This window comes from Brachyistius frenatus, unplaced genomic scaffold, assembly GCF_029030835.1.
Source record: "Brachyistius frenatus isolate BFR_SWC_R1_liver_20210118 unplaced genomic scaffold, ASM2903083v1 Contig_43, whole genome shotgun sequence".
NCBI lineage: Eukaryota > Metazoa > Chordata > Actinopteri > Embiotocidae > Brachyistius > Brachyistius frenatus.
This window is the reverse complement of record NW_027210642.1, coordinates 888467-913125: the sequence shown is the minus strand read 5'-3', so window position 1 is coordinate 913125 and position 24659 is coordinate 888467. Positions and strand designations below refer to the sequence as shown.

General features: G+C 42.7%; 2 protein-coding genes across 4 annotated transcripts in view; both read left to right on the top strand.

The window, feature by feature from the left end:
- The first annotated feature begins 1093 nt into the window (after nucleotides 1–1093).
- srl (sarcalumenin) lies at nucleotides 1094–16030 on the top strand. Of its 2 annotated transcripts, XM_069702821.1 has the most exons (7): nucleotides 1094–1170; nucleotides 9388–9480; nucleotides 9860–9955; nucleotides 10746–10781; nucleotides 11941–12057; nucleotides 12476–12709; nucleotides 12831–16030. In XM_069702821.1, exons 1-7 carry the CDS (start codon nucleotides 1110–1112, stop codon nucleotides 13640–13642), a joined length of 1449 nt encoding a protein of 482 aa, XP_069558922.1. In that variant the 5' UTR covers nucleotides 1094–1109; the 3' UTR covers nucleotides 13643–16030. The 2 variants fall into 2 exon arrangements, with proteins under 2 accessions (XP_069558922.1, XP_069558923.1); XM_069702822.1 differs by lacking the exon at nucleotides 10746–10781.
- A 2590-nt stretch (nucleotides 16031–18620) lies between these two features.
- Nucleotides 18621–24659, top strand: part of LOC138623345 (adenylate cyclase type 9-like) — a 33869-nt gene continuing 27830 nt past the window's right edge. For both annotated transcript variants that reach the window (XM_069702820.1, XM_069702819.1), the window contains exon 1: nucleotides 18621–21657. In XM_069702820.1, the coding sequence (XP_069558921.1) occupies nucleotides 19845–21657 (1813 nt within the window). In that variant the 5' untranslated portion in view covers nucleotides 18621–19844. The remainder of the gene's footprint in view (nucleotides 21658–24659) is intronic.

Below are 24659 nucleotides of genomic sequence, written 5' to 3'. Positions count from 1 at the left end.
TTTAAATCTAGGAAAGGATGCTGTAGGAACCATTTTAGTTCGTTTTGCAAAAAACTACGAGGCGTCGCATCTTTAGTTAAAATCGCGCAATATTCGTGCGCACTTGCATGCCCTCTCGTTCACTCATTTTTCCTGCTGCATCCCAACACAGCAGAGACCTTAAGTCAACCCAGCTCAGCGAGTAAGTGATGTTTGTTGGCTACGTGGATATAATAATGGAAGTCCGGTGTCTATTAGGCCTAAATGAACTGAAAGCCATGACAGCATTTCTTAACGTGTCTTCATCGTGTTTTTCATCATTAATTGAGAGAAAGTCAATGTCCCCTTTCAGTATTTTTAATGAGGGTTAGGGGAATAGGGCTAATGTAGTTTGACATGTTGATAAATATTCACATTCTTGCCCAACATTGTGAAGACGGATACCACATTAGATATAAAGTGTAGCCAGCAGCTGGTTTTCAAATAGCACAAAGACTGGAAACAGGTGGAAACAGCTCCGTCCAAAGACAAACTTTAGACAGAGCCCGTCTTTGTGCAGATGTGAGTGTTCTCATTTAATGTGCAACAAGACAGGAAGTCTTTCCAAAAAAAATTATTATTTCTTTAAAACTATTTCTCCGCTATTAGGTCAGACGGAGAAAATGTTCCTTTTTAGTCTGTTTAACTGAAGTTAGTACGTGTTAAAGAAAGAATTCTGTAGTTTGACTTTCTTTCAAACATTATATGAGCACATTGATACCACAATTATGTCTCTAAAAGTCTTTCTCTGTTTGAAACATGTAGCTGACCTATTTCCAGTGTCTCATCCTAATTTTGCAAAATTACAGTCAACGAGAACTTGATTGGTTCTGCTCTGGAGGATAGAGCCGGGTTTTGCACTGATGTTGAGGCCTTAAGCTGCAGCCTCTCTAAAAAGGAGAGTCAGCTGCTTATACATGTGGAGTCCCTTTGGCATGCTATGACTCCTGTAACACCTCGAACACGCAGATCTCGGCCCCTCCACCAGCTGGCCCTCGCTGTACCCCGCCTCTTCTCTCTCTGTGCACTTTAACCTTCCTGCCTTGGTATATATAGTCTGTCTGACTATCACAGTTCTCCTGGCAGCCATCATGAAGGGTACTGTCTCGATCTGCTGTTTCCTCGGCCTGCTGCTTTTGCAGGCCACAGCAGGTAAGACTCACAAGAATTTTGGTAAAACATCCTGTTTTCTATAAGGTGGTGGACTCGATATATGTTTGTGTACAAGCACTGCGGATTTGTGAAATAGCGATGTGGTGTAAGTTTAGAGGCTGGTTTAATGAATGTTTAATGAATGCTGCTGTAGTTGTTTGCTCTGTCGGCTTGAATATACAGTGACTTTTCAGAGATTTGGAGGATGATCAGGGTGAGCGGTCTGGTGGATAAAAGTAGGTTGTCCTGGAAGGCTTTTGTGTACATCATGTAGGCAGTTTGGCCATGAATTGCACTGACTGAGGCAGAGTACACCACCAGCCAAGGATAGACAGACAGAAATGTTACCCCGGTCTTTCTTTGCCACCAAGAAGTACTATATCAAATCTGTCTCGGTTCATATTTAAACAGCTGCAGCTATTATAAAATCATGGATTGAGCCGACTGTTTTGTGTTTTTAGATATTTGAATTAAAGGGCAAATACCAAACCATAACTTTTGAGAGTTTTGATTGTATGAACTAATGCCCTATCTCACAGTTTGGGGAGTTTCTGAAGAAGGTAATTTCAGGGTTATTCAAAGCTGTACAGCCTCCACTGTGGACTGACAGTGTGTCAGCTGTCCTATAGGGCACGGTACCAGCTGATGGAAAGTCTTAGTCTAACCAAAGAAAGGAGAACAATCTCGTGGGAGCCTGAATGGACATTGAGCTTTTTCTGCATTCATTCCTTTGGTCTCTTTGATTGGTTCATAAATTTATTTTCTCCTACAAGATGAGAAATTAGTTACCGTGAGCAACATTTCTTGTCATGCTCATTCATAACAATAACAAATTGAGATTATAACTTTCTCACAATAAATGGCACCCATGAACTGATCACCTGTAGCTCCTCCCCGGTTACCCATTCAAAAAATGCGGACTGGTCTTCGGGTCTGGACTGGCGCTGTTATTGTTACCCTTGTTTGTCACCCCTGTCCGTCCTTGGGGTGGCGTTCAGCTCCACTGTCCGGACCCGGGCCTCCATATTCCAGGCTGCTGTCAGGTGTCTAAGATTGGAAGGCCTCCTGAAACCCAACACTGTCCACTACAGTTCCTCCCTCCCTCCATTCGACCCGCTTCTCCCCTGACTCTTCCCCCCCTCCCAGACCTGTGCTTCCCCTTTAGATACACTGCACAGCTGCTGTCACTCTGCACTGTCACAATCGCAATTTATTCCCAGCAGTTGGCCTTTTAGGGACATGCATTCTCCAGGCAGGAGGGGCCGGGCTGTGGCTGCAACTCACGCTTTCAAAAATCCCTTCCGCAGGCACGTGCAGGTGTCTTTTAGTTGCCTCTGTCTCTAAATGTACTGCTTAGGCATACTGTGTATGGATTTATTGCTGCAGAGCACACAGTAGGTTTGATAGTAAAATCCGCTGGATATGGACAATTATGAGAATCATGAACTCCTTGCCACTTAAGAGGGTTATTATTCGTGTTATTGATTGGTTTGATCGCTGTCAGGAACTGCGATGGAGTAGCTAACTCTGCAGAGAAGAGCTGAAAGGGTAATTAATTCCAAAGGAACAGGAAATTAATTTGCTATCATTTCATCGTAGGTTGTCTAATGTCCCCGCCCTGTTGAAAAAGCAGAGCCATTCAAATATTTTGTGTACGCTTTTGTAACACAGCTGAAGGCTGCAAATGATTTTGTGAAATCTTACATTCATTTCATCATGTGTTTAAATCAAGTCTAAAGATTGAACCAGTTTATTACCTCACCAGCGTGCACTTCATTAACTGATTATACAGCCGTCTCTGATAGAAAGTGAGGACACAAACTTTTGACATTGCAGACATGATAGGAGAAGAATCTTTTTGCTGTGACAATGCCTCGCTTTCCCCTTTTCGTATGGTTGGGCATCACTGGCCTCAGGTGTAGCAGTGTGAACACACCTTCATGTCAATCTTATTGTCCTGTTCAGGTAGCTCGTCTGACTTTTGCAACATGCATCAAATGACCAACGTGGCTCCATGATGCTGCTCAATTCCAGGGTTGTATGTGGGTCTTGCACTGATCAGCGTTGGCATGTGATGATAAACTTAGGTTTCTATGGTTATAGTAAGATAAGATAAGACTTTAATAATCCCGCAGTGGGGAAATTTTGTAGAGTTGCGACTACTATAAACACTTTTCTAACCCGGTCTTGTGTGAATGGCACAGTCTGACCAAGCAAGGACCGAAGCTGTGGTCAGTTCCTGATGTCAAACATAAGGTTTGGCTGTGAAACGCGATTTAAAAAAAACAACTGCTAATACAACATAAATCTACCATAAATTCAGATATAAAAACAGCATTTTGCTAAAACGCAACACTCAGAACCTCAGATTCAGCACAGAAAAAAGTGCCATGTGTACAATATTTCTGTTTCTCTTCAAATAAATACTGACATTTCTGCCTTTTTGGGTCTTAGTTTTGTTCTTTACACTAGTGTGTTTATAGTTGGTGGTAATACTACCCATCCTCAGTACAGTTATAACATTTTTGGTTTCCTCCCTTTGCAGAGAGGAGGCATTGAAAGTTAAAGGAGGACAGCCTCCACATGATTCTGTCTGATGGCATGTGGCATGTCTGGGACACCCCTACACTGGCAGCAGTAGAAGAGACACACCAGTCATACTCGACTGCCTTACTACACACTCCTCCTTAAGACAAGCCCCCCGCCCCACCAGTCCCAAGGGCACCTGGCGTCCTTTGCTGGCTCTCAAAGAGGAGAGCAGGGATAGAGGCATCAGATCAACACCTCGGCGTAAAGCGCCGTTGCCCTCCAGCCTTTCTTTGAGCCGGTCCATCCACCTCATGGCTAGTTGTCAGTGAGGACTTACAGAATAGTTGCTGTTGTCGCAGATGTTTGGTGTTTTTTTTTTTATCACAGTGAATCAAAATGTGCCAACATTTAGATGTAGAAAGTAGTCTACCTTTTCATGTCAACACTCCCTGCCTGAACCACAGTGTTGTATCTATACTGTGGAAGGAATAAGGACTGAATTCTGCTTGTGACTGAATTACATTTCTAGAAACAAGGAAATCCATAAAGCATTTTATTTCTCGAGAGTCAGTACTGTATTCAAAACCTAAATGTGTGGTACCTTTCACTTGTTTAGCCTGTATAATACAGTCAGCTCTATGGGATGTGGATGTCTCTGAGTCTCCAGACCGACTAATAGTCAAAACCTCAAAATAGTCTGCAGTCATTCTGCCCCCTCCTCTGTCCATCTTCTGACCCATTGTAGGGCTATTTCTGACTATGGGGGAGTACGAGCTCCACAAGCTGTGCCACCTGTTGCCATCTTTGGCCTCTTCTCACCACACCCTGCACAAGCGCTTCTTAACAGTTACAGCTTTATTTTCAAAGAAATGTGATATGTATATTTTAGGCTTTTCTAAAGTGAGCAAGAAGACTTGTTTTTGTATTTTTAATTACTGAAATTAAAATCCTTATCTTAAAAACCAATGGTTATGTAAAAAGTTCATTGAGATTCTTTAAATTTGAATCAAATCAGCACCTCTCCATCGATATTTTAAGTGGAACCCCTTTGCCCTCAATTTCAGTTGCTTGAATCCCCCCCATGCTCGGGATAAACCCTCTAACTGGGGGGGTTCCAGTCCTGCTGCCCTCATCATGTTTGGTTTAATTCAATTTACCACCACTGTGCTGCAAGAACATGATCCCGGGGTTTCACACATATAGAGATACCTAATATATACAGTGCAAATACACAACTGCTGATGCGTACCAGCACACACACGTATAATAATAAATCACACGTTAAGATGTTCCCTGGTTGTATGCTTTGTGTAAATTAAATAATACGTCTCTTTACTTTCGCGTGTCGTTTAATGCTCGTTCAGCGACACTGGCTGAGGGTTGTATGCCTGTTATTTGTTCAACAGCCTTCTAATTGCAAACTTCTGTAAATTTCTGCAAAAACTCCGTAAAAGGTCAAACACTTTTCTGTGTCGCGGAGAGCTTTGTTTGCGAAGGCATTTCACACTTGCAGTCGTTGATTGACATTATTTCTGATGACTGAACTGCCTTCACAGTGGAGCTAAAGCTGAGACGTGACTTATTTTGCCGCTGAGGCAGCCGTAGGCTTAAATCGGCAACATTCCTACAGGATGTGCCGATGACGCCAGCATGTTTCTCCAAACTGTGAGAGGGTTGTGTGGCAACAAGATCACTGAGGACACATGGCTGTGGGCGCAGATGTCCGGGGTTCAACTCCCCTGGCGCCTGCAGGGTTCATTTTGAGTGCTGATGCAAGGCCCCGCCGTCCGCAGGCAACATTACCTCTCTGAACTTTGTGGAGCTCTTTCGCGGGGCCTCCACCAGGGATTGACTGGATTGGAAGGTGTTAACAAATTCACAGCAGTTAAGGCCCAGTCAAGAGGCTGGTGTTAAAAGAAACGACTTTTGACTGATGAGTCAAGTTACAGAAGCTCGAGTGAGCTCTGTGTAGTGCAGTGAGAGCATGATACGGCGTAGAGGAGATGAGTTCTGGTCCTCAAAAGCCACTTCAGCCTCTAAGTGGAGTCACCCTCAGTGGAGTCATCCTCAGTGGAGTCATCCTCAGTGCCCTCTGAGTGACTTCCCTGAGACAAAAAAAACAAAACGCCCTTTTTCACAGTGTAATTACTTTAACCAGTGTTTGTTCAGATTACCTAAATTCCTTTGTGTGTAATGTTTCTCTGTGGCTCAATTTGACATGCGACCAACCTGTGATGCCTTGTGTTGCAGTTGTAAAATGGCTGCCACAGATCACAGATGGATGACGTCACTTTTTGGTGTTTGTAAAGGTCATGGGAACAAAGGGAGGTTTGCACTGGCATGTAGCGATCATCTGAGCTAAATCTGATTTAATGTCTCTGAGTTTCTCTTTTAAATTAAAAGTTGTATCTCTGCATTAACATTCAGTGCGTTGAGTTAGAACAGAGACATGGCCCTCTCGCCATTATGAGTTCACATGCATGACAGACATTTTTTCTTGCATCAACTGCTTCAGAAAGACTCTTCTTTCCTTTCACGATATTCTATAGTATCTTTTTGTGAATTAAAACAAAACACATAACCTAATATACATTCAAATACGTACCCACAAGAATGGATTTTTTTTTTAATTTTTTTTTGGTGAATCTTTTCCAGTATTGTTGTATTACTCATACTCTACTTTTACTCTGGCTATTAGCCTTTTGGTTTCTCTTGTTCTCGCACCGTGCCGGCAGCAGAATTACACTGGCTTATTTTTAGCAGGTTGACTCGGAGAGAATCAGCAGTGTTGCGTTGTTCCTTAACCAGCAGTGTGTCACCGCTGCCACACAGCAAAGGAGCAACTTTTGGGTGCGTAATTAAAGCCTGAGCCACCCTACCTAGTGTGGGGGTGGGGGGGCTTTTATGATCATTTAGCTGTGCAATACTGAAATGCTCCTTTTGATTTTCTGTGGTCTGATATGCTATCAAGATCATTTGATTAATTGCAAGTGCTGGCTGTTCTTTTATGAATGAAAAACAGCTTTATTGAACAATAGGAATATAAGTTTGCTTCCAGCTTGTAAACAAATGAGGCCTTCCGACGATTCTACTTGTCATTTGATGCACCGGTAGTTTTTGCCAAATCAACGTGCCATTCGGACCAGAAACCCTAGAAGTCCTTGACCACATGGCCAGTGGCTTTACTCCAGGTTGTGGTGCAGGATGCCCCGGCATATACAGTTTATTATTAGGTGTAGACACCAATGTTATCATCCAACTCTGCTTTGTTGTAATGGAAACCTTCTCTTAGTCTAGTTTCAGTTCTGATACAGAAAACGAAGGCATTTGTTAATATATTTTTAATAGAAAACTTTCCGTTGAAGCATCAGGGCTGAATATAAGTTGTTGTAATGCCGGAGAATTCTCATTATGATTGACAATATTTATGTGAAAAAAATACCTTCCCCCCCCTCCCGCAAGGAAGCTAATACCAGTGTCAGTGTTTGATGGTGTGGTCCATGGTTTGTTTGTAAACAGGCCTGAGGACGTGTCATCCATCTTCATATACCGTCTACGGTATGCTACCCCAGAGCAGAGATGAGCTGGCACATACTCTATAGTGTATACGACTGAAGGGACACTGTATTCTGACAGAACTGTACATAAAATTATTCAAGTTTTGTCCCTCTGGCCTGAGATATCTTCAGTCCTAAACACAGAAAATAAATCTTTTACCTTCCCCCTGCAAGTTCCTTTTTCTTTACCCCAGTCAGTTTGTGATGAGTATTACATAAATGCACACAACTGTTTCTTGCCAGTCTGAGATCAGAGGTTCGTGCTCTGAGCAACAGCATACATTTTTCATGCTTTCTGAATCTGATCCTTCATGGAGGTATTGTTAAATTTTGTAGAAGAACAATTTTGCAAACGTTATTTTTTGTCCGATTTTTGTTTTGCCATGGAGTTCAAGAAATGTGCAGGAAGTTGTACGAGGTTATATGAAACCTTTCGATCTCTGTATCAACTATATTGAGGTAGTATCTGGTAGCTTGGATACTGACATCCATAATCTCCCATGGAAGTGTGAACCAAGAAGACTCCCCAGCCGCTGGTTTGTATATCTCATAGCTGGGGCAGGCTTGTCTGAAGCAGTGCAGTGTGGGAGGTGTTATGGGAGGGCCTGTTCTGAGGCCTGGGCACACAAGGACATACCTCACATAAGTCTGTGATTGGCGGGTAAATATAGACTAGAAAAGACAGAGGATTGCACATCATTGTCTCATGTATATTACTGATCGGAACAGTCGGTCCGGCTCTGAGTTCTCCTCCTGGTCTGTTATGAAACGGGGGAAGTCCCTCTCTCTGTCGGTGGTATCTTTGATGTTGTTATAAAGCCCATAGTGAAACACATGTCTTTGTCTGTTTATTTTCAGCATTTACTTTCTAAATTAAGAGCTGATTGTACTAACAGCTGTGATCTAAGTAATCCGATATGTTCAAAAGTGGACATGACGGGTGAGCAAATATCCTCTCTCGGATATGTTATCTCTCTCACGCGCACGCACGCACACACACACACACACACACACACACACACACACACACACACACACACACACACACACACACACACACACACACACACACACACACACACACACACACACACACACACACACACACACACACACACACACACACACACCTAACTGATGTACTAAAACTTCTATAAAATGTGAAATTAGTGTGATTGAACTGGCAAATAGCTCTTAAATGTGTATTTTCACGTTTCATATATTTAAACAATAGAATTCATCTATTAATTAATGCAACTATTTTAACCTAATTTCAAACTTGGTCATTAGGATTGCTCCAAGTTGGGACGCCTCAAATGGGCCACCTCTGTGTAGTCCTCCTTACTAACTATAAAGTCGGTGTCAATCAAAGCCATTCTGGAAAAGGCATGTAAATCGTGTGATTAAAAAGAAACTCAGCCCTTCACAAAGACAACTCTCAAAAAAATTTAACAATTAAAGACTTTGTTTTACTCTAAAGCTCCAAATACCTATGAAAATACATTTTGTTTTTAAGAAAACTAATATTCAAACAGTAATCACTACACAATCTGGTTTTGAAATTGATGGATTTTTGGTGCAGGGTGAGGTTAGGTGTTATTGTCAAAATTGACATGTTCAAATTACAGAAAGGAAGCGATTTAGGAATGATTTTCCTTTTTCCTTCTGGCTTCTGTTTTGGTTCTGTTCTGTCAAGAATCACTCTGACAGGATCTGCAGCTGAAAGCAAGGCTCAGATTGCAAACTTGACCATCAGGCAGCTCAAATCTCTGCTCTGTCTGAAAATAATATTGGCATCCAACACAAAGCTGTCATCCAATATTTGTTACTTTATTGTGTCACACTCAAATTGCTAGCAGGGGAGGTACTTATTGAGATGCAGCCTGTATGGATTGATGTGCATCCAGAAACGGCAGCATTATAGATTTAGTAGCGGAGTTTTATTGAGCATGCACTAGCTGTCAACAGCCCCAGTATGAGCTCCCCTGTTAAACTGTCACTGGATTTGTTTGCAACAGATCTGACCACCTGGGTCCACTTCATGAAACCTTTATCAGATCATCAAAGACAAGGGTCTTGAACCAAGTGAAATGTGTTTAATGTTGTTGATGTTCATGCAATGTTTTTGCAGAGGAGGAAGATATCATCTCCGTCCTCAGAGACAGATCTCACATCGATGAGACGTTGCGGCTTGCAGCTGAGGAAAAAGCAGCAGACTATGCAGGTGAGGAGCAAAGATGATTCCATAGATGTGGACAAAAAGTTCTTTGTAAAGCAGATTAAACTTCTTTTTAATTTACACATAAACTGGTGGAGGTGTGCATGCGTGCGTTATACAAGACATAATGAGAGAATGCGATTGGTTATAAAGATACAGTATGTACTCGACATGTACTTGGTCAGTGATTTCGGAAGAAACTATGTGAGGGCACAGAATTGTTTGTATCAGAAAGGTTTTTTGTCTTACCGTAATTCTTCTGTAAAGTACTGGATAATAAAAGTGCTTGCAGCTCATTAATATATGAAACATGCAACAATGAGTCCCAAGTGGAAAAGCTATTGCCCCTAATTACCCCGTTCTGCTCTATCTTCTTGTCCTTCAGCGGCTATCCAGAGGTTGCGGAAGATCTACCATACTGCTATCAAGCCGATGGAGCAGGCCTACAAGTACAACGAGCTGAGGCAGCACGAGATCTCAGGTACGACAGGAGCTTGGCCTGCATCTGCACTTGACCTCACTTTGTTCTGTTGTGTGGATTTTTCGTTTTGGTTGCTTCAGTGACTGATTTATTGATTGCATCATTTTTACTGATACATAACAGCAAGATCTTGTTGTTGTTGGGTTTTTTTTTTCAATTCGTGAGGCTCCCAGACTTACGTGTAATATTTATAATTGTCTAAAAATAAAGGGAATGTGTAACAGATAACATTTTTTCAATTTAAGATCACACTGGAATAAACTGTTTTTTATAAATGTGACACTGTTCGTCAAGGAAAAGGGTATTAATGTCCTGTCATGCTACTTTTCAAATATTTCTCTCTCCAAAAACACATTTTTCATCCCATACTTTTTGTAACAGTAAACTCAACACTCTAGCAGCACACCGAACTGCAGAGAACAAACTCTTTTTCCCCAAAATGAAATGTGGCTTTTCTCGCTTGGCTTGCATGCAAACTATTCAAGTTCAACTTGTACCAAGTCTCTAGATGAACATTTACTTGAGAGTAAAGTCACCTCATCGCCTGACCACACACCCTTCATTTGTTGACCGACATGTTTGACACGTTGCAGGTCAAATATGGGACTAGATTCCAGCCAGGATCTCCCACCCATTCATGTACATTGTTACCCTGCCTCCCTCCCTGTTGCTTGTAGAAACCTCACTCCCTCACTGAGCTCTCCTCCACCTGTTCCCCTCACTTCTCTGTACTCCACCCTCTCCTGTCCTCCCCCCCGTCCCCATCTCCTCCGCTCCCCTCATCTAACAGCCTACCCTGGACGAACCCTAGGGGACTCAGCCACAGGTGGGTGTGGGCAGGGCTTACCTGTGCATGGCACTGCCTGAAGTGCTCAGCCCCTTCCTTTCACCCTTCATGTGTCTTTATACATTTGCTCCCTGTGGGTCAGAACTTGTTTCACTTTGGGTGACATCCAATTTAAGATCACGGATTGGGCGTCGTCAAAGGGATCCATGAGTAAGAGCTTTAATCCATGGAGAGCAGCAGTTTTATACCGTATGTTAATCCAAAGGGGAAAATGCAAATTAAGAAAACAGCTCTTTATTGCACGAAGTGAATAGACTTTAAGTTAGTTAGTGTTTAAGCAGTAAATTAGGGGCCATATTTATTTACAAAGTTGGGGTGTGAATTATAAAATATGGAGGAGACTGCATGTGCAGCTTTGGCTTTAGCAAATGACACACAGGTTTGAGGAGGGGGACACTGTTGGGAAAGGGTGGTCAGTGTTCAGCTAGGAGGGAACTGACTTTGTACCTTTGTTCTTTATTTTTGTAAGCATTTTCAATACTGTTTTAAAAACTCAAAAAGTATCGTTGTTTTTATGATGTTCTCTTTTTTTTGTGTGTTCTTTTTCTTGTTACAGTTTTAACAAAATGTTCTGTTGAATTCATTCAAGTTTAGACCGGTAGAGAACTTTGCGTCCACTCACAACACACATGGCAGCGTGTTATGAGACACACAGCTTGCTCTGAAAGCATTGCCACGTTGAGTCTTTTGTCAGAGTAATGGTTCTGCTTTGTCGTCTGTTGTGACTTGTGGCTGCAGCCTTTCGTTGGACTTTTTTCTTTTTTTTTTTGCTATTAAACACATTAACAGCTTCAACATGTGTGTCTTTGCCGATCTTTGTTTTTGATTTTCTTTCTAAGTCTTACCAAATGTTCCTCTGTGCACTGGACTGGGAGTGACAAATTTTAAGTTCATCCCAAAAAACACCCCAGGTTACATCTCGGCTTGATTGATTTTTTTCATTAAACTTTTTTTTGTTGTTGTTGTTTATTTTTTTTGGTTTTTTTTGTTAAATGGAGACTTTAGCCAACAGGACAACACAGAACAACTCAAGTTCTCACACCCTTTCTTATCAGCACAAGAAAATCTCAGTGTAACTGGTTACTTCATAATTTTGTATCTAAAACGTGGGATGAACTTGTTTCTCCTTACCCAACAGATGGAGAGATTACCTCCAAGCCCATGGTGCTCTTCTTGGGACCCTGGAGTGTAGGAAAGTCCTCAATGATCAATTACCTCCTGGGCTTGAACGACAGCCCCTATCAGCTCTACACAGGTATGGTACATATTTTTTCACTTTAAATTAGCAATAAAGAATGTCAAATGTCGAAATCCTCTTGACTAAAATAGAATAAGGATAAGCTTAGCCAAAAGGTCTTCATAAATGTACAGGAACATTAGACATCTTTATCTAAATGTTAAGTAATGAGTGAAGTGTAAGAATATCATTGTGGCCACGAAGTAGGCAGACACCATCAGAGGTTCTGTTGAATTAGACCCACGGACATCTTATCAAGGTTAAACAGAGATTTCAGGCCTCTGCGGCAATTATTTACTATTTCCATTGCATGTTCATGTATCCTCTCACATCTCTGCCAGATTTCCTTCCTTTTAAAGTGTTCCCCATCCATTTCCCCTCCCACTACTATTCTTGTTGATCGCTCCTTCTCTTTATCAATGACTGTGTTCTACAGGAGCTGAGCCTACTACCTCTGAGTTTACTGTTATTATGCACGGGGAGAAGATCCGCTCTGTCGAGGGCATTGTTATGGCAGCAGACAGCTCCCGCTCCTTCTCTCCCCTGGAGAAGTTTGGCCAAAACTTCCTGGAGAAGCTGATCGGTATCGAGATGCCCCACAAGCTGCTGGAACGTGTGACTTTTGTGGACACACCGGGAATCATTGAGAACCGCAAGCAGCAGGAGAGAGGTAAAAGAGAGAGTTTCACCCTCAGTTTCCCTTTTTCTTTTCAGATGCTTTGATTAAAATACAAAACAGCGGGGTGCAACTCAGTACTTATTTGTAACACTTATTTTCTGCTTCCATCTAGGCTATCCCTTTAATGATGTTTGTCAGTGGTTCATTGACCGGGCAGACCTGATCTTCGTGGTGTTTGACCCCACCAAGCTGGATGTTGGCCTTGAGCTGGAGATGCTCTTCCGTCAGTTGAAGGGTCGTGAGTCACAGATCCGCATCATCCTCAACAAGGCTGACCACTTGGCCACCCAGGACTTAATGAGAGTCTATGGGGCGCTCTTTTGGAGCTTAGCTCCGCTCATCAATGTGACTGAACCCCCTCGTGTCTATGTTAGCTCCTTCTGGCCGTATGATTACGCACCTGACACCAGCCGTGAGCTCTTCAAGCGAGAGGAGATCTCCCTCCTGGAAGATCTCAATCAGGTGATTGAAAACCGTATGGAGAACAAGATTGCCTTCATCCGCCAGCATGGCATCCGTGTACGCATCCATGGACTGCTGGTAGACCGCTACGTCCAGACATTTAAAGAGAAGATGAGCTACTTCAGTGACCCAGAGCTAGTCTTCAAAGAGATTGTGGACGACCCAGACAAGTTCTATATTTTCAAATCCATCCTCGCCAAGACCAACGTCAGCAAATTTGACCTGCCAAACCGTGATGCTTATCGTGACTTCTTTGGCGTCAACCCGGTCACCAACTTCAAGCCTCTGTCAACTCAGTGTTCCTACATGGGAGGCTGTCTGCTGGATAAGATTGAGAGGGCAATCACCAACGAGCTGCCCGCCCTTCTAAGCAGCATTAACTCTGACAAGCAGCCGGGCCTGTCCTCTTGCGAGGCTACTGGTTGTGGTGAGAAGCCAAAGAATCGTTACCGAAAGAACTGAGGAACACAAAATAACTTGAGTGGAGTAAGGAAGGAGAAAGAGGCGGTGAAGAGAGGGGGGGTCTGGTGGAAGAAGCCAACCCTGCTTTTGTCAGAATGCTTGTATTGTTGAAGAGACAGAGGAGGGAAGATTAATGTTTGTTTTTGTCCTCAGGAGAATAAGGGGAGGTGCATTTAGGGACTGTGAGAATGATGCAGATAGTGGGAGGGAGGGGTCATTGTTTGATAAGGCAGCTTAAGGACACAAGTGCTGAAGAAATGAGAACACGCCACTGATCACCGAGTTTTGTTCAAATACACACCCTCCTCTCTCCCCTGCACAATCACATGGGACTGTCTGGGACTTTGGGGTTGGGGAATTAATGATGTGACGATAAACAGAACTGGAAAAGTAAGATCAAATAAAAAATTGAAATCCTGAGACTGCAAATAGTCAAATACCAGCTCCCTTGTATGTGAATAAAACAGAAAAAGTGGAAACTGAAATCTGCGTTGTAAAATTATGAGAATTGCATTGCAGCAGGTAAATTCCACAAGCTTCAGAAGTTATTTTTGAAGTAGCCTTTTTGTGGGTGCTATACAAAGCCTTTGTGTTTGGGTAGTCATCCAGACCTTTGCTTTTGAAATAGAATAACATTGCATGTTATATAGCTCATCTTATTTAATAGATGCATGCATTTTTTTTTCTAATGTAAACAAGCAATATTTCCTTGTATTACTGACACCTGAACCAATCCTGCCATGCAACAAAAAGGCCTTTTTCATCTTAAGTTCTGTGTGCTATCAGTCTTGGTTGTTGACAACCTGTGAAATAAGCAGAGGTCAGGGTTCAAGGGTCAGAGTCTTCAGAGTGGGTATCTTCATTCAGCTTCACTTCTTAACTGTTCTTACTGTTTTTGTTTGAGTCTATAAATTTGATGGTCTTTGGCAGAAATTCAATACTGTGTTAAGATTGCTTCCCAGCTTTTTATAACTGAGTGATCATAAAAATAGCACATGAATGATGTGCTTGAATTATAGCTTTATAGTCTTTATCCATTTATTCTGCGATTTGTTTGTTGTTGTCTTTTTTTCTTCTGCAGGTTAGAAAGATATTTATTGATTTTTTTTTCTTTCCAAACGGGCATTGAAGTAAGCTGTGTATGTGCACTGAAAAAAAAAATCCTGCTGCATATTTTGAAACATCACTGCCAGATTGTGACGGTGGATCTCTGTCAAAGTGGATTTCTTAGCTTGCAACAGGTGGGATGGAGGTAAAGATGAAGTGGAGGACTCATGAGTTGACCCCTGACCTCTATGGAAAGAAGGAAACCCCAAATACAGACAACACCAATCCGCACAAAGTTGCAACTTCATATGACTCACTCAGTCCACTCAGTGAACGGGAGTACGGCATGGTAAACTTGCTTAAAACAGTTTGACAGTTTGGGAAATACACCTTTCAGACAACGGACAAGGTCTGACATCAAGAAGTTGGCAGGAAACCAGCGGAGACTCCGGCATGTTATTGCTCCGGGCCGTACCTATCACGTAACAACAACACATAACCTACCCAAAACCACAACGTGTCATTTTTGGTTTTTAAAGGGATAAAACAAGCAAGTCACAGTGTGTTAGTGTTAGCGGTAGAAAGGGCTTCAAGTGGATTTTGTTACCTTCTAACCGAGCCAGGCTAACTGTTTGTAGTATTTATGCTAAACTAAACTAACTACAGCAGCTACTGGCTGTTTCTTCATATTAACCACACATTACATGAGCAATGGTACTTATCATCTCATCTAACTAAACAAGAAAGTGAATCGGTATATTTTCCAAAATGTCAAACAATGCATTAAATACAAAGTACTGTATCCTCAAAAAACAGGTGTTACTAACTAATAGCTCCCTCCCGAGTTGACTCATGGACAGATGCACTTCCAGTTCCCTCCACGTCCTGTCTCACTGACCCCTAGTGCTTGTTCCAACTAACCTCTAAAGGCATGATGCAGATGAATATAACAAACAAACTCCAAGGAAGCTGAATTTGTTTCTGTTTGTTTGAGTGTGAATGCTCCACTGGGTGTGTTTAGTATGTTTACACTGCAGATCCAGGACATGCCCACTAGAGAGTGCTGTGTAAATGAGTAATACAGGCAGACCAGAAGTACCACTCATCATGGCAAAAGTGAATAGTGGGGTGAAAGCTCAGGCTTCATGAAATTATGTGGTTGTGCTTTTGGTATAATTCAGTGCCACTTATCCTCATTTAGCTGTGAATTAGATATTGACTGGATGTGTGTCCCATTGAAGTAGTTGTTAATTAACCTTTTTTGTTTTGGTATACAAAATAAATTAACCTTGGCCCAATTTTTGGAAGATTGATCATCAAGAATAAATATTTCTGACAGTGCGACGCTGTGGTTGTTCTGGTAAAATGATCCATCCTAATGAAGGAAGAAAAGCTTGTCCACCCCCTTCTTGTATATTTTTCTCTACCACATCTTTGCCTACATTTGTGCCTCCATTTCTTTTCTCTCTCTTGCACCTTTTTTTCCCAAAAGTCTGAACTCCGGGTTCAATCTCTCATTTTGGGGTTTAAAAGCTGCACTGCACCAACAGTTTGTCGTGACTGGGACTAGAGGTGTGTGCGTGCGTGTGTGTGCGTGTGTGTGTGTGTGTGTGTGTGTGTGTGTGTGTGTGTGTGTGTGTGTGTGTGTGTGTGTGTGTGTGTGTGTGTGTGTGTGTGTGTGTGTGTGTGTGTGTGTGCATGTGTGTGTGTTACTGCGTGTGTTACTGTGTGCATTCCAAAACGCCTCACAGGTGTAAACCTATTCTGCGCTCCCACTTTTCCCTTCACATAGATTCTGAGTAGGTCAATGGAGTTGGATTTGAAGTTCACAAGCACTCAAACACTAGTCTTCTAAGCATAAATCAAAGAGAATGGCCATTAAAAGACAATTTAACGCTAGTTTTGTGGTAAATATTTGTTTTTCAAAATTGTCACACAAGTTAGCGAAACATTTCTGCTTTATATTTGTTTTAAAAACAGTCCTTTGTAAATTCATTTGTACAGTAGATGCGTAATCTGATACAAAATACTTTTGAGATTTTAGGCACACACAAACCACGTTTGCCTTTGCAAATACATAAAATACTACATTAAGCATAGTAGTGCCCAACTACAGGTACAGCACGCTCACAATAAATAGCCAAATGTATTGTGTCTTCAGTGTTAATGATGTCCCTCCTTTTTTTTTCTTTTGCACCAGTAGAGTGATTTTTTTTTTTGCAATATGAAAACTGCGTTGTATCTAAAGTTTTGCAATGCAAACTCAGCAGTGTAAATAACACTGTGATCTAAAAGTGAAGGAAATCATTTTATTCTTCTTATAAGGAACCATTTTGTTTCTTCCCCTTCATGCAGGTGGGCTGCACAATGCACAGTCCCCAGTGGGAATCCTTTCTGTGAAGTCCTGGCTCTAGAGGACCACTGCAGGAATTCTCAAAGGCAGCTGAATAAATCATTCAAATTGGGGGTTCTTTATTTATCTGTGCTGCACATACTGTACATTTTCTTAGTCTGCATCAATTCAGATTTTTGTCAGTTAAATATTTCCATCGCTCAACCAAATCAGTTGTCCTATACATTCATTTATTAATTTGAGTACTTCTTTCTCTTACCTCTTACCTGATGAAGCAGGTTATTTAAATTTAAATTTAAACAAAGGGGCTTTGTCTTTGAACTGAAGGTGGGTGTTTCGCTCATTAGAAGACGTCTCCACCCTTCCCTAAAGAACGTGCTCGCTACCTTTGCGTTTCTTTCTTTTCACCAAGTGCGTGCACGTCCCTCGACTGTAACCACCCCCCGCGAGACAGAAGCGTCAAGTTGACGCCAACCACCAAAACGGAAATGCAGAAAATTATTTTCAAAATAAACGAGCATTAAAAGTAGCCTATTTGATTGGATGAGGCTCAAAATTTGGCAAATTTGGAAAGTAAATGAGTAGGCCTACAATATAGATAGTAGATTAATTGGCTCCAAATATCCCATTCAGGTGTTTAGGCACCATACGATCTATGTTTGGCTGAGCCTCAATACAACGTTTATTTCTTTTTTGAACTTTTACACCATTAGAGTAATTGGTGCTTGAGCTATAACCTAATGATTGCTGTAAAAAGGTATCTTTAAGAAACATGACAGAGATATGCTCGGGCTCAAGCGTTTCAAAATTAACAATCGTGATTTATTAATTATGATTGGCTACTTTAAAAGCACACATTGATTTTCATTGAGTTCTCTTCCTTAGTTTGGCAAGTTGGCAAGCATAAATACTGGCCATGAAGTAGCGTACTTGCCATGAAACGGTCATTTTGGAATAAATATAGGCTTGTAATAAACAGGTGACCACGCCATTTTAAGATCTCATTAAAGGGTGGGGATAGTGTGTACGCCCAATGATGGGGTATTATGAACATGAGGTTTTATTTTTAAAGGCAAAGGAGGTGATCATGTTCTATTCTGGTTTACTTAACTCTCTCTCTCTCTCTCTCTCTCACACACACACACACACACACACATTCCCACTCCCCGCGGCTGGACGGCTGTCAGCGCACAGACAAGAAGATGGTGGCGGCTGCGGCCACTGTGTTGGCCACCGCGCCAGGATAGTGCTCACAGCGGTTCCTGCACATGTCGACGCTGCTGTGCAGCGCCCCGATTATGGTAAAATAACCCGGGGATAAGACAAATCTTATCTCATTCTGGCTGGCGCTGTGGATGGAAAGGCTGGACGATGAAGCAACCCTAATCTTTCATATTAGTCTTGGATTAAGAGGGAATTATTTGACGATATTTCCTCCATCTCATCCAATTCAATTAAAGTGTCTGGCAGCACTCTGCTTTAACCTGTGGGACTGCCGTGTGGGGTGTGTGGAGCGGAGGTGGAGACCTTTTAATAGCCCGACTCTCGGCTTTCGTCCTCTAGCGTTTATAAGGGGGGGGGAGGTGGGGGACCAAGCTGTCGCGTGCAAACTTTACTTCACACAAACGAAAGGACTGGATGGTATCTTCATGTAGTCTGCCCAAGGCTGCGTTTTTCTTCGCCGATGTGCAGTTGACACAGAGTATACAGCCAGGAACCGCCATGGCCAGGATGTTTAGACAATCTGGATATTTTCTGGGGGTGCAATGTGCCGATCAGTTGATATATAGCGTAACTGTGGATACCAAAGCAGTACCGATGCAACACTAAGACGGGTGCATTTGAGGAACGCGTCTGCGCACGAGTCATTGAGAGAAACGCTTGCAATAACACCAAATACTTTTGAGTGATTTTGCACGCACCGCGTCTTATGCATGTCTCCTGCAGACCCCCGTGCACTAAATTTCCTGCGAGTTTGGAGACGCAGCAGCGGTGGAGACTCCGGAGTGGAAAGCCAGGAAAGGACGGGGCTCCGTCCACGAGTGGAGAAGCGATAAGGCCCAGCAGCAAGGAGTATGTCGGTATAAATAAAATCTCTGATGGCAGTTTTTGTAAATTAGTCTCTGGTGTTGACCTACGCCTTAAATTCAAACGCTGGCCTTTTTCATCTCCAAACGGCAAATCTCGAGTCGAACACTGCACCCGACCTGTTGTGGAGGAAGTTTTGCTCCGTTGTTCAGTGGAAGTGGCAATAACTGAATGGATAAACGGGACTGGACATGCATCAGTAATCATAGTATCGCGACTGCAGCGGGCTGTCCAAAAAAAACAAAACCATTAAGTCATTCACGTCCTCGTTTTTTTCCCCCTTTCCCAGTATTTCCCTTTACGCACACTATTTTGTAATTCTCTTGAGTTTTCTCCAAATATTTTCCAATGAGTGACGCAAAGTGCAGGCTGCTTAGTCGACTTGGACTTGCACAGAGCAGACAGTGATTGAACCTTGCAGTTTCAAGTGCGTCAAAACAGACGGGAATGTAGAGGAATGCAGGGACTGACGTCAAGAGAGGTAATAATGAACTACTCAGAAACTTTGGATGGTCTGCTGGTGTTTTGGAGCACTTCAAACTGAGTGGGATTTTCTCTGAACACGTTTTTGTTTGTGCTCTCTTTCTGACTTTTGAGATTTAACAATCATTACTGTTTTACTGTGGCCACATACTTTGCCTTACTTCCTAATTTTCTCTAAAATAACTGTGCCTTCTGAGTAGTTTTTGATTTTTGGATGGATTAAAAGATACCATGGCATCGCCCCAACATCAGCAACTGCTGCCTCACAACACAGAAGTGAGCTGTGATTCAAGTGGAGATGGAGCCGTCTCGGTGAGAATTGGCACTAGTGTCAAACACAAGCACGGAGGCGGGCCACTGGGTTCAATTGGGGGAGGCTTCATGGGGGGAGCCAAGCACTGCAAGTACAGCATTTCCTCTAGCTGTAGCTCTGGCGAGTCCGGACTGAGGAGGCCGGTGGTCAAGAGTTTTCGTGCTCAGAAGAAGATGCCTCAGCTTTTTGAGAGATCTGCAGGTCATTTCTGGGACCCAAAGTTTGACTCTGCTATCCTGGAGGAGGCCTGTAGAGAAAGGTGTTTCCCTCAGACCCAGCGGCGTTTCCGCTATGTGCTCTTTTACCTAGTAGCTGTTGGTTTCCTCTGGGGACTGTACTTTGCTGCCAATCCTTCCCGCTGTGATAGGGCTGCTTTTCTCCTTCCTACTGCTTCCTTCCTGCTTTTCTGCCTACTTCTCTTCCTCTTAACTTTTACCAAGCTATATTCTCGCTGCTACAACCAGGCATCCCTGCTGCTCATCTTTGTAACCTTCATCCTGACCCTGGCCCCCCAGATTCAGACATCACGCTTCAGGGACCAAGAGACTCCCAGACCTGCAATTAAGGCGGAAGAGTTTAGTGGCATGGGGCCCTCATACAATCTGTCATATGACAAGCTTGTGGGAGGTAGCACCCGGTCCCCTTGTCTTTCTCCTGTAGGTTCCTTCTCCCTCTGTATCGAGGTCCTTCTGTTGCTGTACAGCGTTCTCCATGTTCGTCTCTATGCCTCTGTCCTGCTCGGGTTTCTCTACTCTGTCTTTTTTGAGAGTTTGGGCTGGGTGCACCTGTTCCAGGCTGGGGAGAACTGGAGCTTTGCCTCTCTGTCAGACTGGTATGCACTAAGCTGGCAAGGCCCAGCCAAAGCCTTGCTCCATCTCTGCGCTCATGCTATTGGAATCCACCTGTTCATCATGTCTGAGGTGCGGTCACGCAGCACCTTCCTTAAGGTGGGACAAGCTATCATGCATGGCAAAGATCTGGAGGTGGAGAAAGCCTTGAAGGAGCGAATGATCCACTCTGTCATGCCCAGAATCGTGGCTGACGATTTGATGAAGCAGGGTGATGATGAGATGGGTGATAATTCTGTTAAACGCTACTCCACCAGTGGTGCAGCTGCAGCCATCTCTAGCCCTAAAAACAACAAGCGCAAGAAAACCTCCATCCCCCGAGGCCAGATCATCTTCAGACCCTTCAACATGAAACGGATGGAGCCAGTCAGCATACTCTTTGCGGATATTGTGGGCTTTACCAAAATGTCTGCCAACAAATCTGCTCACGCCCTCGTTGGACTTCTCAATGACTTGTTTGGACGTTTTGACAGACTCTGTGAGCTCACCGGTTGTGAGAAGATCAGCACTCTTGGAGACTGTTACTACTGTGTGGCTGGTTGTCCCGAACCCAGACCGGATCATGCATATTGCTGCGTAGAGATGGGCCTCGGCATGATTCAAGCAATAGAACAGTTCTGCCAGGAGAAGAGGGAGATGGTGAACATGAGAGTTGGTGTCCACACTGGCACTATACTGTGCGGTATCCTGGGCATGAAACGCTTCAAGTTTGATGTTTGGTCCAACGATGTCAACCTGGCCAATCTGATGGAGCAACTGGGTGTGGCCGGGAAGGTCCACCTATCACAAGCCACTGCCAACTTCCTGGATGACCGCTACCAGCATGAAGACGGACAAGTCATTGAGAGAATAGGACAGAGTGTGGTGGCAGACCAACTCAAAGGTAAGTGCTCTCTGAGAATAAGTCATGAATGACCATGTCGAGTAGAGATAGTGTTAGTTAATGTTTGTGTCTGTCATTTTATTAATTCCCTGCTGTAACTTGCCATATGAAAGAGGTATATTTAGTTTTTATAATAATAATTCTAAGGTCATGAGCAGAGACTTATTGCAGCAGCAATTCCCCATAAGCCCACGAACACTGACAATTTTTATATTTAAGTTAATGTCTTGTAATACTTCTCTGCCATCCCAGGAAATTTCTACTTAATGCCAGCATATCAGCAGTTACCCCTCCAGGTGGATCAAAGCAGTGGCAGGGGAGCAGTTCCATTGAGTCGACACTGTCTAAGTATAACGTATCGGGCCTGGCACTGATGGGCTGGCAGAGCTTTGAGTTTGTTATCAGTGCCCTTTGTGGTGTTGAAACTATGAGACTGTATTACAGACAGGCGCCATCTTCTTCCCCATCCTCCCCCACCACCCAGGCTCAGCCCACTCTTTCTTCGCTTGGTCAGTTACATTGCCTTCCAGACGTCCTCAATGTGTCCTGTTCCCTTAACCTTGCTGAGAACCTCAGGGATTGCCTTCCAACTTAATGCAACTGTCGCCTTTTCTAATAGAGATTTGGCTGCAGCTTTATCTTCACCTCTCTGTCTTGTCTTTTCCCTGCCTCCAAACAGCTTGACTGCAGCTTTTATTTGATTCATTTATGCAAATAACTTTAGTGTGACTAAATGTTAGATTAATGTCTCTTTTCATCATTTAAGGCTGGCTGATCCGTTATCATCCATTGTAAGTGAAGTGACAGCGTCTGACTAAGGTATTGCAGATGGTGTTCATCTGCTCTTTTGAATCAGCATTGCAGGTTTATTTTTGTTTCACTATGCTGTCTTTGAAGCCTGCACGTCTGATTTTGTCCAGAGCATTTTAGGCAGGGATTAGTATGAAGTGGTGTTTCACACACATAAGCAATTCAAGTGTACACATTAATAATTTGGGTGTGTAAATTATCAATTCATAGGCATACCCACAGGGCTATTTACAGACAGAATCATTTTCTCTGTAAATCAGTCCTTTTACCCATGAAGGAGCAAGATCGAGTGACGAAGGCTTTTGTTTACCAGCCTGCAGGGGTGATTTATTGGCCTACATTCTCTCATCATCTCTTTAGATTAAAGAGTGACTACCAGTCTTGTCCTTACTCCTCTTTTTCATTGTGATGATGAATGTGTCACCCAGAGTGTTACACCCCCCCACCCCCAGTCTCTCCCCCCGGTTGTCTCCTGATTTGTCTAGACTTCTTTCTTGCCTCCATCATGTATTCAGCTCCCCTTCTAAAATTTATCCTCTCCTTGTAGATTTGCTGTGCCAGTGAAAGAGTTGGCTGTCAGAAGAGAGTTGTTCTCCAGTGCTGTAAAATTCCCCCCTCTGTCTTGCTCAGTTTGTGTAAATCACTTGGGTAGCACCAAGCCAGGCATGGATCCCGGCTAGGTCTGGTCCCTGTTGTCTGACTCAGAGGTAAATTGCTCTGACCCAGACACTGATCACTGTGCAGCTATCTTCTACGTATTTCTGATGTTATTACTGAGTTACTGTGATATTTTACTTTCTCACAAATAGTTTTTGGCTCCTGAGTGTTTTTACAGTTCCTCTCTGACTTCAGGGTGAAGCTAGAGTAAAAAAATTTTTTCCCAAACGTTTACTCTCTTATTCATAGCTTCCTGCTGTACATACTGTATATGCTATTTGTGGCTGATTGTAGCAGAAGTTAACCTGGATTGTAGATACATGTGGTCAGTTGAGTGTTACAGCTGCATCCTGTTGCCTCCTCAGCTCTGACCTAAGGCCTATGGTTTTAACAACAAATGGAAAGGTTGTGGCTCAGTCACACCCCAGTGATACAAGTAAGGCAGTTCGATGGCATTGCAGTTAGCAATGGCATTACCATTTCATCTGAAAATCCTTTTTCTGAGTAATTGTTAAGACTGCAGAAAATGAGAAAATAGTGAAAAATGCCTACTCCTGTTTTCAAGAGCCCAAACTGATCTTTAGATGCTTCTTTTTGCTGACATAGTGACAAATTTAAAGGTATATGATTTATGAGGAAATAAGCTCATAGAAAAGAAAACAAACAATCCGAGTAATTGATTGATCTGGTATTCAATAACAATACTGAAAAATGCCTATTGCGATGTTTTGCAACACTGAGTTGTTGTTTAACTATCAGTCCAAAACCCCTAATATTTTCAGCCTCAGTGACATAAAGCAGATAATAGCAGTTCCTCACATTGGAGAAGCTGGAGCCAAAAAACATGACTTCAAGGATTTATTGATTACCAGGTACATTTAGCTTTAAATTCAAAAAAATATAACCAATAACAAAAATGGCTAGCCCTATTGTAAATCATAGCACAGTTTGCTGGAAGGATAGTGATATAAAAAAAAGCTGTTTCATACAGTATACATAGCCTACCAGGTTCTTTATGTGTGTTTGTCTCTGAGGGACATGAAGTCAGACCATGTTATTTTGTACATTTTCTGGAAATTGAAGCTATTTTTGTCTCCTGGGAAGTACCTGTCTGTGTCTTCTCTTTGTGCTTAATGCAGAATGATGGCACCTGCAGAAGATTATCCCTTTGGAGGAGACTGTCAGTGTGGCTCTATTATTTTTCTGCTCATGACAGGGTCACCACGGGTACAAAAATTGTTTGGACTCTTTCAAGAAGCCATTGTTTCCAGGGGAAATAGCATGGTTTGTTAGCTGATGTTGACTGAAGATTATGTGTGTGCTACAGTAAAAATTTAATTATTATAAGCGATGCTACTTTTGTTATTGCCTTAATCTCTTACACTACAATAGAATTAACAACGGCTGTCCCAAGTAATGCCCAGACTGCTGCAGTGGCTTAGTGGAAGCAGCTATAATGGACATTTTTAAATAACAATGTATCAGATGACAGTATGAAAACAATGTAATGACATAAAATGTTTTGCTGGTGACAA